Raw genomic sequence first — 12,332 nt, 5'->3', positions numbered from 1 at the left:
GTAATATTGTATGTATGCACATCAAATTCAGCATTGTGCAACATGTCGACCACAGTCCATGGAATTCTAACTTGATGATGTATGTCACTGGCTCCAGCTCTTGGTTACACACCAAAACAGGGACATATGGCTAGGCTGGGGCCTATGCCAGGGCAACTTGGGTTTCCTTTCTTCAGTGGTCATGGACTGACTGAACATTCTCATGAAAAGGTTAGTGTGGGCCTTCTATCACTAGACCATTAGGACATCTCCTGGGGGTCCTTTACACACTACCTTTAAACTGTCAAAGGTTTCTGTGGTGCCAGGTAATGTCCAACTTGATCTTGAGGTCTCCCAATTTCTTGTCTCCCAAACCTAAAATCTCCAGCTGCCCTTTCAAGGTCTGGAGTGGAAGGTGCACTTGATACTTTCTGTAAAAGTCCTGATAGTAAAAGGTGACCTGGTTGCCTGTATCTAGCAGGGCTTCAGCTGGGATTCCTTCAATCCAAAATAGTATGATGGGTAATATGAAGTACTCACCAAAACCCTTGGTAGATTCCTGTTATTCTGATGGGCCCTGTTTGCCTATTTCTGGCATGTGAAAGCTGACCATTTAATTCTTGTTTCTATTTTGGTTGCTGTTCTTTCTTAAGGACTTGTTTGGAGCTACTTGTGGCCTCCCAGTTGGTTTCTTCATTGGGGCCCTCCAAAGTTTCCTACAGGCTTTTTCTGCTTTTGTTCCCTCAATAGCTTTCCCCGTGTTGGAGCAAAATAAACCATGCTTTAAAAGGTTTTTTTTTTTGTGGACTCCTCTGGCTGTCTATAGGGTTTTATCTGGGATATATTTACTTTTCCTTAGTGAACTTGATGGACATCTTTTCAACCTATGTAATTATGTAATTGTGATGGGACATTCTTGCTTGCTATGTCCTACTTCTCCACAGTAACAACAAATCATTAGAACCACAGGCTTCTTGGTTGGGCCCTCCTAAGAGATGTTCCTTTCCCTTAATGGGTGTATTGTTACATCCCAGGACTGGGATGAGATTTTCTCTGCCTGGTAGTGTCATGGTCTTTATTTTTTTCAACATTTGCTTTTACTCCATATCTTAGTCATTTGCTTTTTGAACTGGAAATTCTCTGAGTCTCTTGTTTCTTTGGCGCTTACTAACCTCACACCAACTGACAACTCTGACATACAACCAGATATCAATTACCTTGGCCTCAAGCAATGCTTCCTCCTCTCTGTAAGTGTTGCAGCACTTACCTTCTCCGCACTAAAGCGATGGTGCCTCTCTCCTGCGTAAGTAGGCAGTTCTGACTTTGGGGACATCTGCTCTTTGAGAATTATTGAGAATTACCCCTCCTGCATTCCCGCGTATCCGGTGGCCCCCGTGTCACCTGTGCTTCCTGTGTCCCTATTGTTTCTGTGTCTTTGGTAACCTTGAACATGTCATGGTATCACGGTAATCAAAGGCGGGTGGTGGACCCTCTCTGACACCACTCCGCTTGGCAGGGATGTGTACAAGGTACCAAGACTAAGGCACCAGCCTCCAGCTTCACCGTGCACCCTGCAAGAAGTGAAGGATTTTAGGAGACAGTGCCAAAGCTGCCTACACGCAGGGGCTGGTGACTGATGACTAGGTAGGACCAATGTGCAGCAGAAAGGCAGGTGGCAATTGAGCCAAGGTCAGTATACCAAATTGTCAGGATCAGGAAATGCAAACTGGGACCTGGAAACAGTGCCTGGAAGAACTCCTTTTCAGACAACATCCTGTTGCCAGTCACTTTGTCAGATAATATAAGTCATGTGACAAGGGGAGACTATGTGACCAGCAGGTAACAGAACCCACTACCAGAAGAGAATGTGCTGGGGCAGAGGCAGTTCAGGTGGTGTTTACATTTCAACCAGCAGATGGAGCATATCTGTGGAATATCTTGGTCCTCTGGGGTAAAGGAGCAGCTCTCAGGGAGTCACATGGTTAAGACCAGGAAGTAAACAGTGAGATGGATTACTGGACAAAGCTGTTGCTGGCTTGGAGAGGAGTGCAAGGTATTGGATACAAAGAGGACACAGATCCCCTGGCCCTGCAGGGAATTGTGAAATTATGATTCTGATAAGTTCAAGGTATAGTAGAATGACCCTCCTCTAAATTATTCTAGTTGGATCCAAATGGGGTGAGTTTTTTTGGTGACCCAAATACTGAGAATGAATGCTTCTAGGCAGAGTTCCACTAGTAACATTGTACATGAATCAAGTATAATTCCTAAAGGATGTTCAAAAGATGCATTTTACTTAAACATATTTAGTCTGTTTTTTGCTTATGTGTTTCGCCTGGTCTGGCTTCTTTAGGGGAAGTTTACGGGACATAAAGCACAATGATCCTGGTGTGTACAGGTATTGATCTGTTAATGTGATCCTGGTTAGCGAGGGCAGTTTTAGCAACCCTTTCTTTGAGAGGCCAATGATAAAATTGCTTGGTGGGGAGGTCTATCCCAAGTGACTGAGCACTTTAGGTCCTTGAAGATAAATATAGATCCACTATAGCTACTGTTGCAAGGCTGGTCTGAGATAATCATAAGTGGTAAAGGCATTTTGACTAAATTTTGAGCTTCGGACAGCTTCTGCTGTAGTGCTTCCTAAACTCTCTGACATTTACTGTTTCTTTTGAGATTCAGATGTCCCATTCTTCAAGTGCCAGCATAGCTTGCTCAATCTAGGCTACATTTTCCTCCTCTTTGACAGACACAGGCTACATCCCAGTGAAGATTCTAAATCTTCTGTAACCTATTTCTCTGTATGTGGCATTGGAATGATTACATTTGCTCATAAAGTTCCCTAGGACAGTGAAAAACTCAGGGCATATAATGACTGACTTTTCTGGACCCTGAATCCCAACTGGTGGAACTGAAACTTTCTTAGTGGGTGATATAGAAGCAACTGCTACTTGCACAGGTAATGCAATGTCCCCTTCATTGCCTAGATTTATCATTCTTAAAAAAACTAGGCTGGATTCTGGACCATCCCATTGTAGCAACAGTTGGAGGTCCTCAGTCGCTGTGTCCCTCTTTTGTTATGGGGCTAGGCGATCCATCAAGTGGTATACCTGCCCCATAGAAAATTTGACAACTGCCAACAACAGAGTAATACAGTTTGCAGAGTCCACACCTAGTGTTATTCATTAACAGCCTTTAGCTCTATCTTGCTTCTTGTGAGGGAAATTGGGTGTGAAAAAACTAGTGTGGAGTTAAAATCCAGGATAGGTCCCCATGTGTAGGGCACCATTAAGTGTTAGTGCTGATAGTAGTGGAGCTGCTGCAACAGGCACGGCAAAGTTTTTTTCAAAAGACTTAAAAAAAAAAGGGGTTAAAAACTACAGTAGAAACTTTAATAAAGGGTAACATAAATAAAGTAACAAAAAAGACACAGTAAAAGGTTACATAAACCCAGACACCAAAGAATTCTGAGTACAACAGTAAAGCTGCAATCTAGCCTATTATGAATCAACAAAATGGGGGGACCCTAATTTGAACTGCAGGACAGCTTGGAGTGTTCCTGAGCTCTGGTTAAAGCAGATGACAGGTCCTCTTTATGGTTAAGCCCTTAATTCTTTGCACTAGATTGGGAGTTCTAGTAAGCAGCTTTAGGCAAAGATCCACTTCCAGAAGTTGCCTTGGAATTAGTTGATCGAATGTAAGCAGCACTACTAAGTGATTAGTTCCAGTGTGACACAAGGATGGCACAGACTGAGCTTTGCAGTACTTTCAGCAATTCAGCAGCTCCCCAGTGCCAGTTGTCACACTGTACCATACGCAAAATGATAACAGTCCTTGTTATCATTTTGTGATAAAACTGGAGTTCTAGGGAATAAGTTATGTAGCCTAAGTATTCAGGATTTTATACAGTACAAAAAAACAAAAAACAAATACTATATACGTTTACAAATGCCAGCTATTGGAGTTCTAAAGCTTTTTCAGCTATATTACAGATGAATATTTACAGAAATATGGTGAAATGTAATGTAAATTCTCTAACGCTACACTAATGCAGTTTAATCATTACCTCTAGCCAAGAAACAACAGTGGGTCCATCCCAAGCGGCAAATGGAAGGCCTTGTCGACAGGCTTCTTCTAAAAGTTCATGCCTGAAAGAGTAACCACAAAATTTAAGTTTCCACTCTTCAGATAGAATATATTGATTTATTACAAACTTTGGCATTAAAGAGAAAAGCAAATTTGTACATTTTTAAGAATCATCCAAAATGTATTGATCAGTGCAAAAATGACGTATTATCTTAGCTTTGTAAATCGTATGTGGAAATAGTAAAAAAATATAAAAAACAAGTTTAAAGCTTTAGCTTACTGCTAAAGTAAATGTCCAGTTTTTCAACTATTGGATCTCTTCTGTAGATACTAAAGAAACAGATTAGCCAAATTGGGTGATGCAACTTTGCATAAGGTATTAATCATATTAAAAGTACCTTGCTAGGTTTCTGCTATTTGTTGTTGACAACTTCCTCTAGCTGCATCTCTGCCCTTATTTTTAACAGCAAGTTGCAAGGAGAAAGTTTGTGGCAAGACAGGAAGGGAAACTGATTCTTTCACCATTTGAAGTTAATGTATAGTGCTGTATTTAAATAAAAAAAGGCTTATTTAAAATTCATTTTTATATTTAGTGTGGGATGTGAATTAAATCAATATGATGCTCATGTTAAAAATTATTTTTGTTCTACATATAGTTTTTAATTTTGTACATGCTTACAAAATTAGCAATATATAAACCTTTCAAAAATCCTAATAAACCAACTATTTGTCAGTAAAATCATATACCAAAGTAAAACACAGACATTTAGTTCTCTAAAAAAATGTGGAAACATAAGTCCAATACAATTCCCTTGTTTTGAGAAGGTGGCTGATTGACTGTTGGAAAAAAAATGATTGGTCTAACACTCATGACTTTGACCACCTAATTAAACATTGTAGAAACAAAGCAGTAAGTGTGACTAAACAAACATCATAAATATAGACCGAAAATTGTAAAAGCATACAAGTATGGGGGGGGGGGGGGTGAGGTGTGTGCAATGCTTAGGTGTAATGCCTTCGGTACCGATCTTGCTCATGTTTGTCTTCATGCAACCTTTCCACACGATCCGCTTCTGTCAACTACCCAGCTATGAGTAGAACACATGGCATAACCTGCCTCCAGGGACTTCCAGGATCACCGAGAGGCCAATAAATTTCCCGCTCCTCTCCTTCTGCCCAAGCCAGCCAGCAGCCTAGCCCTGCTTGTGATGGCACAGCCAAAGGGAGTGTTACAGCAGTTCTCTCAGGTCTCACTCCCTAGCCCTCAGCAGGGCTCACAAAGCTCAATTGGGAGCACCCCCAGCACTAATGCTTACTTTGGAGGCAATGACAGTGCTATCCATTCTCTACTTGATATTACTGCGGAGAACTCCGACTCGGCATTCCCCACAAAACAATACTTTGAGGACTTAATGAAGCGAATCAAAGGCACCATGCAATCAGAGATGAACTTAAATGTGATTTGGGCATGCAAATAGAGGATGTGCAGAAGGAAACCACTGACATTCATGAAGTGCTCACTAAACACATCGCTGAGTACTGCTCCAGCATTTCTAGCAAGGACCTACTTCCAGCAGGATCTAACCACCCTGCTTTACCACCCTAGGGGGGCTACCATTGATATGGATCACACCCACAGATCTTTGGGGCCGAGAAGCTCTGAGGGAGGCAATTATGAGGTAGGTCAGAGACCGCAATGGAGTCTCCTTTAATAGCACACCAGTAATATTGCTGCAAGATCTGTCTAAGCAGACCCTGGATTTAAGACACACTTCTAAACTGCCACTGGAGCTTCTCTGTTCCAACAATATACACTACCACTGGGACTTCCCTTTTCAGCTTTTGGCTTCCCCAGACAGTGTTTCTGCAACAATCAGGCCACCCTCAGACTTTCCTTGCTTTTTTAATACTTTTGATCTACCTAATATTGATGTTCCTGACTGGCCGGATCATCCCTTTGTCATCTCCTATTGGCTCTCAGTGGCAACTCCCAAGGAGGAAACAATCGCAAAATCTGCTAGTCAAGTACCTGGATGAAACCACGTGAGCACAGGCTCTTTCCCTCCCCTGGTCTGCTTTTACCAGCCTTTTAAACTAACGGAACTTAAACTTTGGTGTCTTATATACACCCTGGGACTCGGTCTGATTTTTTTTAATGATTTATTATTTTAGTAATTCTTTTGATTCATATATCTCAGATAATATATGGAGTTTTGTCTTGACAATGTATCATATTATGTTTCAATTTAAAATTATTTTATTATTATCCTTGTCATGAGATATTATGAACTTTACCCAAATTTTTTAAACCTGAAATTATCCCTTAATTGTGGTAGTCTTGACCTTTATTGTCACAACAGAAACAATATACCGTATTTGTCGCCGTATAAGACGCTCCGGAATATAAGACGCACCCAATTTTAAAGGAGGAAAATCTACAAAAAAAAGATTCTAAAAGATTATTCCCCTTCTGATCACTCATGTGCCATTCATACCAGTATTCCCCTTCTGATCACTCATGTGCCATTCAAATTCCCTTTCTGATCACTCTGTACCTTTCAAATTCCCTTTCTGATCACTCTGTACCTTTCAAATTCCCTTTCTGATCACTCTGTACCTTTCAAATTCCCTTTCTGATCACTCTGTGTCATTCAAAATTCCCTTCTAATCACTCTGTGTCTTTCAAATTCCCCTTCTGATCACTCTGTGCTTTTTTTCCACTGTACCGCAGTTAGGACAGGGAACAGCAGGTGGCGCTGTGCCAGCTTCTTCCGCTCTGCTTTACAGACAGGAGAAGACACGATGCTGGCAGAGGAGAGAAGAGACACGCTGCATGCAGTCAGAGACACACGCAGGATCGGGTGAGTATATTATTTTAATTATTTTATAACACATTTGTCGTATAGGACACACTAACTTTTCCCCTTCAGTTTTGGGGAAGAAAAAGTGCGTCTTATACTGCAAAAAATACGGTACATGCTTTCCCACATAACCATTTTTCCAGTCATAAATTATGTATTCATACATCACACTTATTTGCACTATACAATATCTACAGTTAGGTCCATAAATATTTGGACAGAGACAATTTTTTTCTAATTTTGGTTCTGTACGTTCTGTACCACAATTAATTTTAAATGAAACAACTCAGATGCAGTTAAACTGCAGACTTTCAGCTTTATTTCAGTGGGTTGAACAAAAAGATTGCATAAAAATGTGAGGAACTAAAGTCTTTTTTTTTTAGTAATTTGACAATTGACTCAAAGGCTATTTCATGGGCTGGTGTGGGCAATTCTTTCGTTATGTCATTATCAATTAAGCAGATAAAAGGCCTGGAATTGATTGGGGTGGGGTGCTTTTATGTTGAAGATTTTGCTGTGAACAGACAACATGCAGTCAAAGGAGCTCTCCATTAAGGTGAAACAAGCCATCCTTAAGCTGCAAAAACAGAAAAAACCCATCGAAGAAATTGCTACAATATTAGGAGTGGCAAACTCTACAGTTTGATACATCATGAGAAAGAAACAAAGCACTGGTGAACTCGGCAACGCCAAAAGACCTGGACGTCCACAGAAGACAACAGTGGTGGATGATCGCAGAATCACTTCCATGGTGAAGAGAAACCCCTTCACAACAGCCAACCAAGTGAAAACTCTCTCCAGGAAGTAGGTGTATAGATTTCCAAGTCTACCATAAAGAGAAGACTGCATGATAGTAAATACAGAGGGTGCACTGCAAGGTGCAAGCCACTCATAAGCCTCAACAATAGAAAGGGTAGATTGGACTTTGCTCAAAAACATCTAAGAAACCCAGCACAGTACTGGAAAAACATTCTTTGGTCAGATGAAACCAAGATCAACCTTTATTAGAATGATGGCAAAAAAAAAGTATGGACAAGGCGTGGAACAGCTCATGATCCAAAACATACTTCATCATCTGTAAAACATGGTGGAGGCAGTGTGATAGCTTAGGCGTGCATGGCTGCCAGTGGCACTGGGACACTAGTGTTTATCGATGATGTGACACAGTGACAGTGTTTCATAATACAGATGGGCAATGACCCAAAACATGCAGCCAAAGCAACTCAGTAGTTTGTTAACCCCCTAGCGGTAATCTCGAATGTGACTCGGGGTGGGAAAACTATGCAAAAAGTGGTAACCCTGAGTCACACTCAGGGTAACTTTGGAGGTCCCCCTTACCTTAGCCTCGCGCTCCAGCGGCGATCGGATGATTCCGTTGTGATGCCGGGGCGCCTCTCTGTCTGGGGGGGCGTGGCCGGGCGGGAAATTTAAAAGTTGATTACGGAGTAATGATTTCTGCATGGTGCATCACATCTAACTGCAGATGCGATCACCAATAGTAAATTCCAGGGGTGATACCAGCGGCAATTTCCCACTGGCATCACCCCCGGAATCTATTGCAGCTGCTCGCATCACCGGGTGCATCATCAGCCTCAGGGTGATGCGAGCAGGAGAGTGAGCAGGGTGGGGACATCCCCACCGCATCACCCGGCAAGATGTGTGACATCTTCCAGGTGATGCAATGGATTCTGGGGGCGGGAAATTTAAAAGCAGATTACTATGTTTTTTACAGTAAAATACACAGAAAAACATAAAATAAAAGTATCAAAATACATTTTAGATCACCAAGCATCATTGCCCAGTGCCCTGATTTACATTTTGCCCACTATTATCTTGATCTGACCTTTTGATGGCTTATAAATCACTTCCTGAATGTATCATTTTATCACTTTGTCTTTGACCTAAATTTTTTTTTGACTGATTGCTGGAGACCACATGGCATCCAAACGACATTTCGCCGGCGCAAGCCCTGTTTTGGAGGAATTTGAAAGCAGCGATAGCGATTTGGAGTCCCTTGTGGAATAGAGCGATAGTGATTCACCAGGAAATTTGGCATCGGACAGCGAAAATGAACTGAGCGACGATTCTGAACCTGTGCGCACATGCTGTCCTATTGACCTTGATGCGGACCAGGCAGCACCGCCAAGATTTCCATTTACTGGCGGACCTGGGATGAAAATTGAGGCTTAATGTGACGACCCCCTGGCATACCTGAAGTTGTTTTTGACCGATGAAGTGATCAAAAAATTGTTGCTGAGACAAACAAGTAAGCCGCTCTTGTGTTTGCTAACTTTTTGAAATTCTTTGCTAATTTTTTTTTATGCCAACATGTATGCTGCTCTGTGTTTGCTAACTTTTTGATATTTTTTGCAATTTTTTTTTATGCCAACATGTGTGCTGCTCTGTGCTAACTTTTTAATTTTTTTATGCCAACATGTATGCTGCTCTGTGTTTGCTAACTTTTTGAAAATTTGCTAATTTTTTTTTTATGCAAACATATATGCTGCTCTGTGTTTGCAAACCCGTCCAGAAGAGGTACTGGTCCAAAAACAAAATGATTGCCACTCCATTCTTTGACACGGTCATGCCGGAATACTGCTTTTCCCTCATCATGAAGTACCTGCACTTCACAAACAACGAAGAATTTGATGAGACTACCCATCCTGCACCAAAACTCAAGAAAATTTGGGAAGTGTCTCAGATTATTCTACAAAATTTCCAGCAAACCTATGTGCCAGAAAGAGATGTCAGCATTGACAGAAGTCTAATGGCTTACAAGGGGAGGCTCAGCTGGGTGCAGTACATTGCGCCAAAGAGGGCACAATTTGGCATGAAGACCTATATGCTGTGCGAATCCTCATCTGGCTACATCTGGAATTTGGTACTGTACACTGGAAAAGGGACACAGTTCAACCCCAGATACAGCCATTATGGATTGGCAACATCTTCAGTGCTATCCCTCGTTGATCCATCGCTAGGTCAGGGCTATTGTGTCATAACTAACAATTTCTACACATCTCCTGAGCTTTATGAGTTCATTCTCCAACACAGAACAGATGCGTATGGAACAATTAGGGCTAACCGGCGCAACCTGCCAGCACTGTTTGCAAAAGGGAAGCTGAAGACAGGAGAAATTGTTGCCTGGCAGAAAGGAAAGATGTTGGCCCTGAGATGGCGTGACAAGAAAGATGTGTGCCTGATGAGTACTGTCCATGGTGCCTCCACCGTTCTGGTACATACAAAACGTGGGATAGAAGTGATGAAGCCACAGGTGGTGATTGACTACAACAACAACAGCGATGAGGAAACAGCAAAGGAAGTACTACAAGAAGATTTTCAGGCATCTAGTTGAGCAGTGCCTATGGAATGCCTACGTTCTGTACAAAAAAAAATAGTCAGAGGCCTGTGAATCATTCAGACTTCATTTTGCAAGTTTCCGAATCCATAGTCAAGAACCACCAAACATCATCAGTGGCTATGAATAGACCTGGACGTTGTGCTTCCACCGTTGTCAACCCAGAACGCCTGACCCGTCGTCACTTCGTTGAATCCCACCAACCCAGAAAAAGGCAGCACCTACAAGGATGTGCGTGGTTTGCTGCTCAAAGACAGATGACAGAGGAAGGAAGAAACGCAAGGAAAACCAGGTTCTACTGTCCTGACTGTGATGTTGGGCTTTGTGCAGCACCCTGCTTCAAAATCTACCACACCCGGGATGTCTACTAAAAATGTAATTATTTTTTTTTCTAAAATCTGCATTTAATTTATCTTATTATTTATCAATAATTTTGCACCCTTGTTTGGAAAATTTCAGTTAGAAATTTTTCATAAAAAAATTTTTTTTGATAAATTACACTGTTGTGGTCTATTATTTCATTATTTTTTATAATAATGATTTATAATTATGTATTTTAATTTATGATTATAATATAAGAAATAAATATAATTATTATACCCGGGAGTTAATCCTAAGAATGACAGGCCCACAATATAAACAAAAATTTCTATGCAAAAAAAAATAGGATCACTTTTTGAATCAAAAAACTGACAGAATTAGAACCTTAGGGGGGTTAAAGCAAAGAAGTGGAATATTCTTCAATGGCCAAGTCAGTCACCTGATCTGAACCCAATTGAGCATGCATTTCACTTGTTGAAGACAAAACTTTGAACTGAAAGGCCTACAAACAAACAGCAACTGAAAGCCGCTGGAGTAAAAGCCTGGCAGAGCATTAAAAAGAAAGGAAACCCAGCATCTGGTGATGTCCTTGAGTTCAAGACTACAGGCTGTCATTTTCAACCAAGTATTAGAAATGAACATTTTATTTTCAGCTTTTTAATTTGTCCAGTTACTTTTGAGCCCCTGAAATGAAGTGATTGTGTTAAAAAAAAGGCTTTAGTTCCTCACATTTGTATGCAATCTTTTTGTTCAACCCACTGAATTAAAGCTGAAAGTCTGCAGTTCAACTGCATCTGAGTCCTTTCATTTAAAATAATTGTGGTAATGTACAGAACCAAAATTGGAAAAAAAGTTGTTCCTGTCCAAATATTTATGGACCTAACTGTACATCACACATTTACAATATACATCACACAGTTATGCACTATCCACATTCATTTCTGTTCTCCCCCTCCCATCTACCCCCATTCCGTTTCTTATCCTCTTCAGCCTCTCTTTCCCTTCCCCATCTTCTCATGGGCGTGTACAATGATGTCATCAATAGGACAGCTTCATAGCTGTGTTTAATGTATAAATGTTTAAATGTGTATAAATGAAGCATGCCATTGACTGCAGCCTTACATCTCTTCCAGTACAAACCTCCATATCTCCTAAACAGAATGTCGACTTGAAATTTCCAGAGTACACAGGGGACCCTCAGAGCTAGCAGTACCCCAAATGTCATCTCCCCACCTTTACCTTTTAAAATATGGGGGTCATAATTCTAAAAAATAGTTAAAATTGAACATCAGAGTTGCTGTTTTAAAACATGTGTCTAGAAGCCCAAAATTAAACATACAAATTATGGACCCCCGAGTCGACTTACATAGCAAGGAGGTGTGAGCCCTAAATTTATACCTACCTGTCATAAAACTAGAAATGTCATACTACACTACCCTGTCCCCTACCCTATTTTGAACCTCAATTTCTCTGGAACGGGGAGATGTACAAAACCAAAACATGTAGGTGCATGACACTGTGACTAACACCCCCTAAAATGTCATTGTTTGGCCATCGTCAGAACATAAAGAACTCTGCCCATCAAAAATATCTACTTTGTTACACATTGCTGGAGGCTTTTAGCACCTGAACCCAAATTTCTCTGGAATGGGGGGATACAGTTGAACAAAATTAGAGGTGCAAGTGGGGGACACCTGTGGCTTACACCTCCATACTGGAAGCTTCTAGCACCT

The 12,332-nt window shown here is 41.1% G+C and overlaps 1 protein-coding gene across 14 annotated transcripts in view; it reads right to left on the bottom strand.

Moving 5' to 3' along the window:
• Positions 1-12,332, bottom strand: part of PPFIA3 (PTPRF interacting protein alpha 3) — a 511,511-nt gene that overhangs the window by 138,364 nt on the left and 360,815 nt on the right. For all 14 annotated transcript variants that reach the window (XR_011922901.1, XR_011922900.1, XR_011922902.1 and 11 more), the window contains one exon: positions 4,043-4,124. Coding sequence is in view for 11 of the 14 variants with exons in the window: in XM_072427377.1 (XP_072283478.1) it covers positions 4,043-4,124 (82 nt within the window). In the remaining 3 variants the exon portion in view is untranslated. The remainder of the gene's footprint in view (positions 1-4,042; positions 4,125-12,332) is intronic.

Source organism: Pyxicephalus adspersus, chromosome 11 (assembly GCF_032062135.1).
Source record: "Pyxicephalus adspersus chromosome 11, UCB_Pads_2.0, whole genome shotgun sequence".
NCBI classification, from domain to species: Eukaryota; Metazoa; Chordata; class Amphibia; order Anura; family Pyxicephalidae; genus Pyxicephalus; species Pyxicephalus adspersus.
This window is presented reverse-complemented; position numbering and strand designations above follow the sequence as displayed.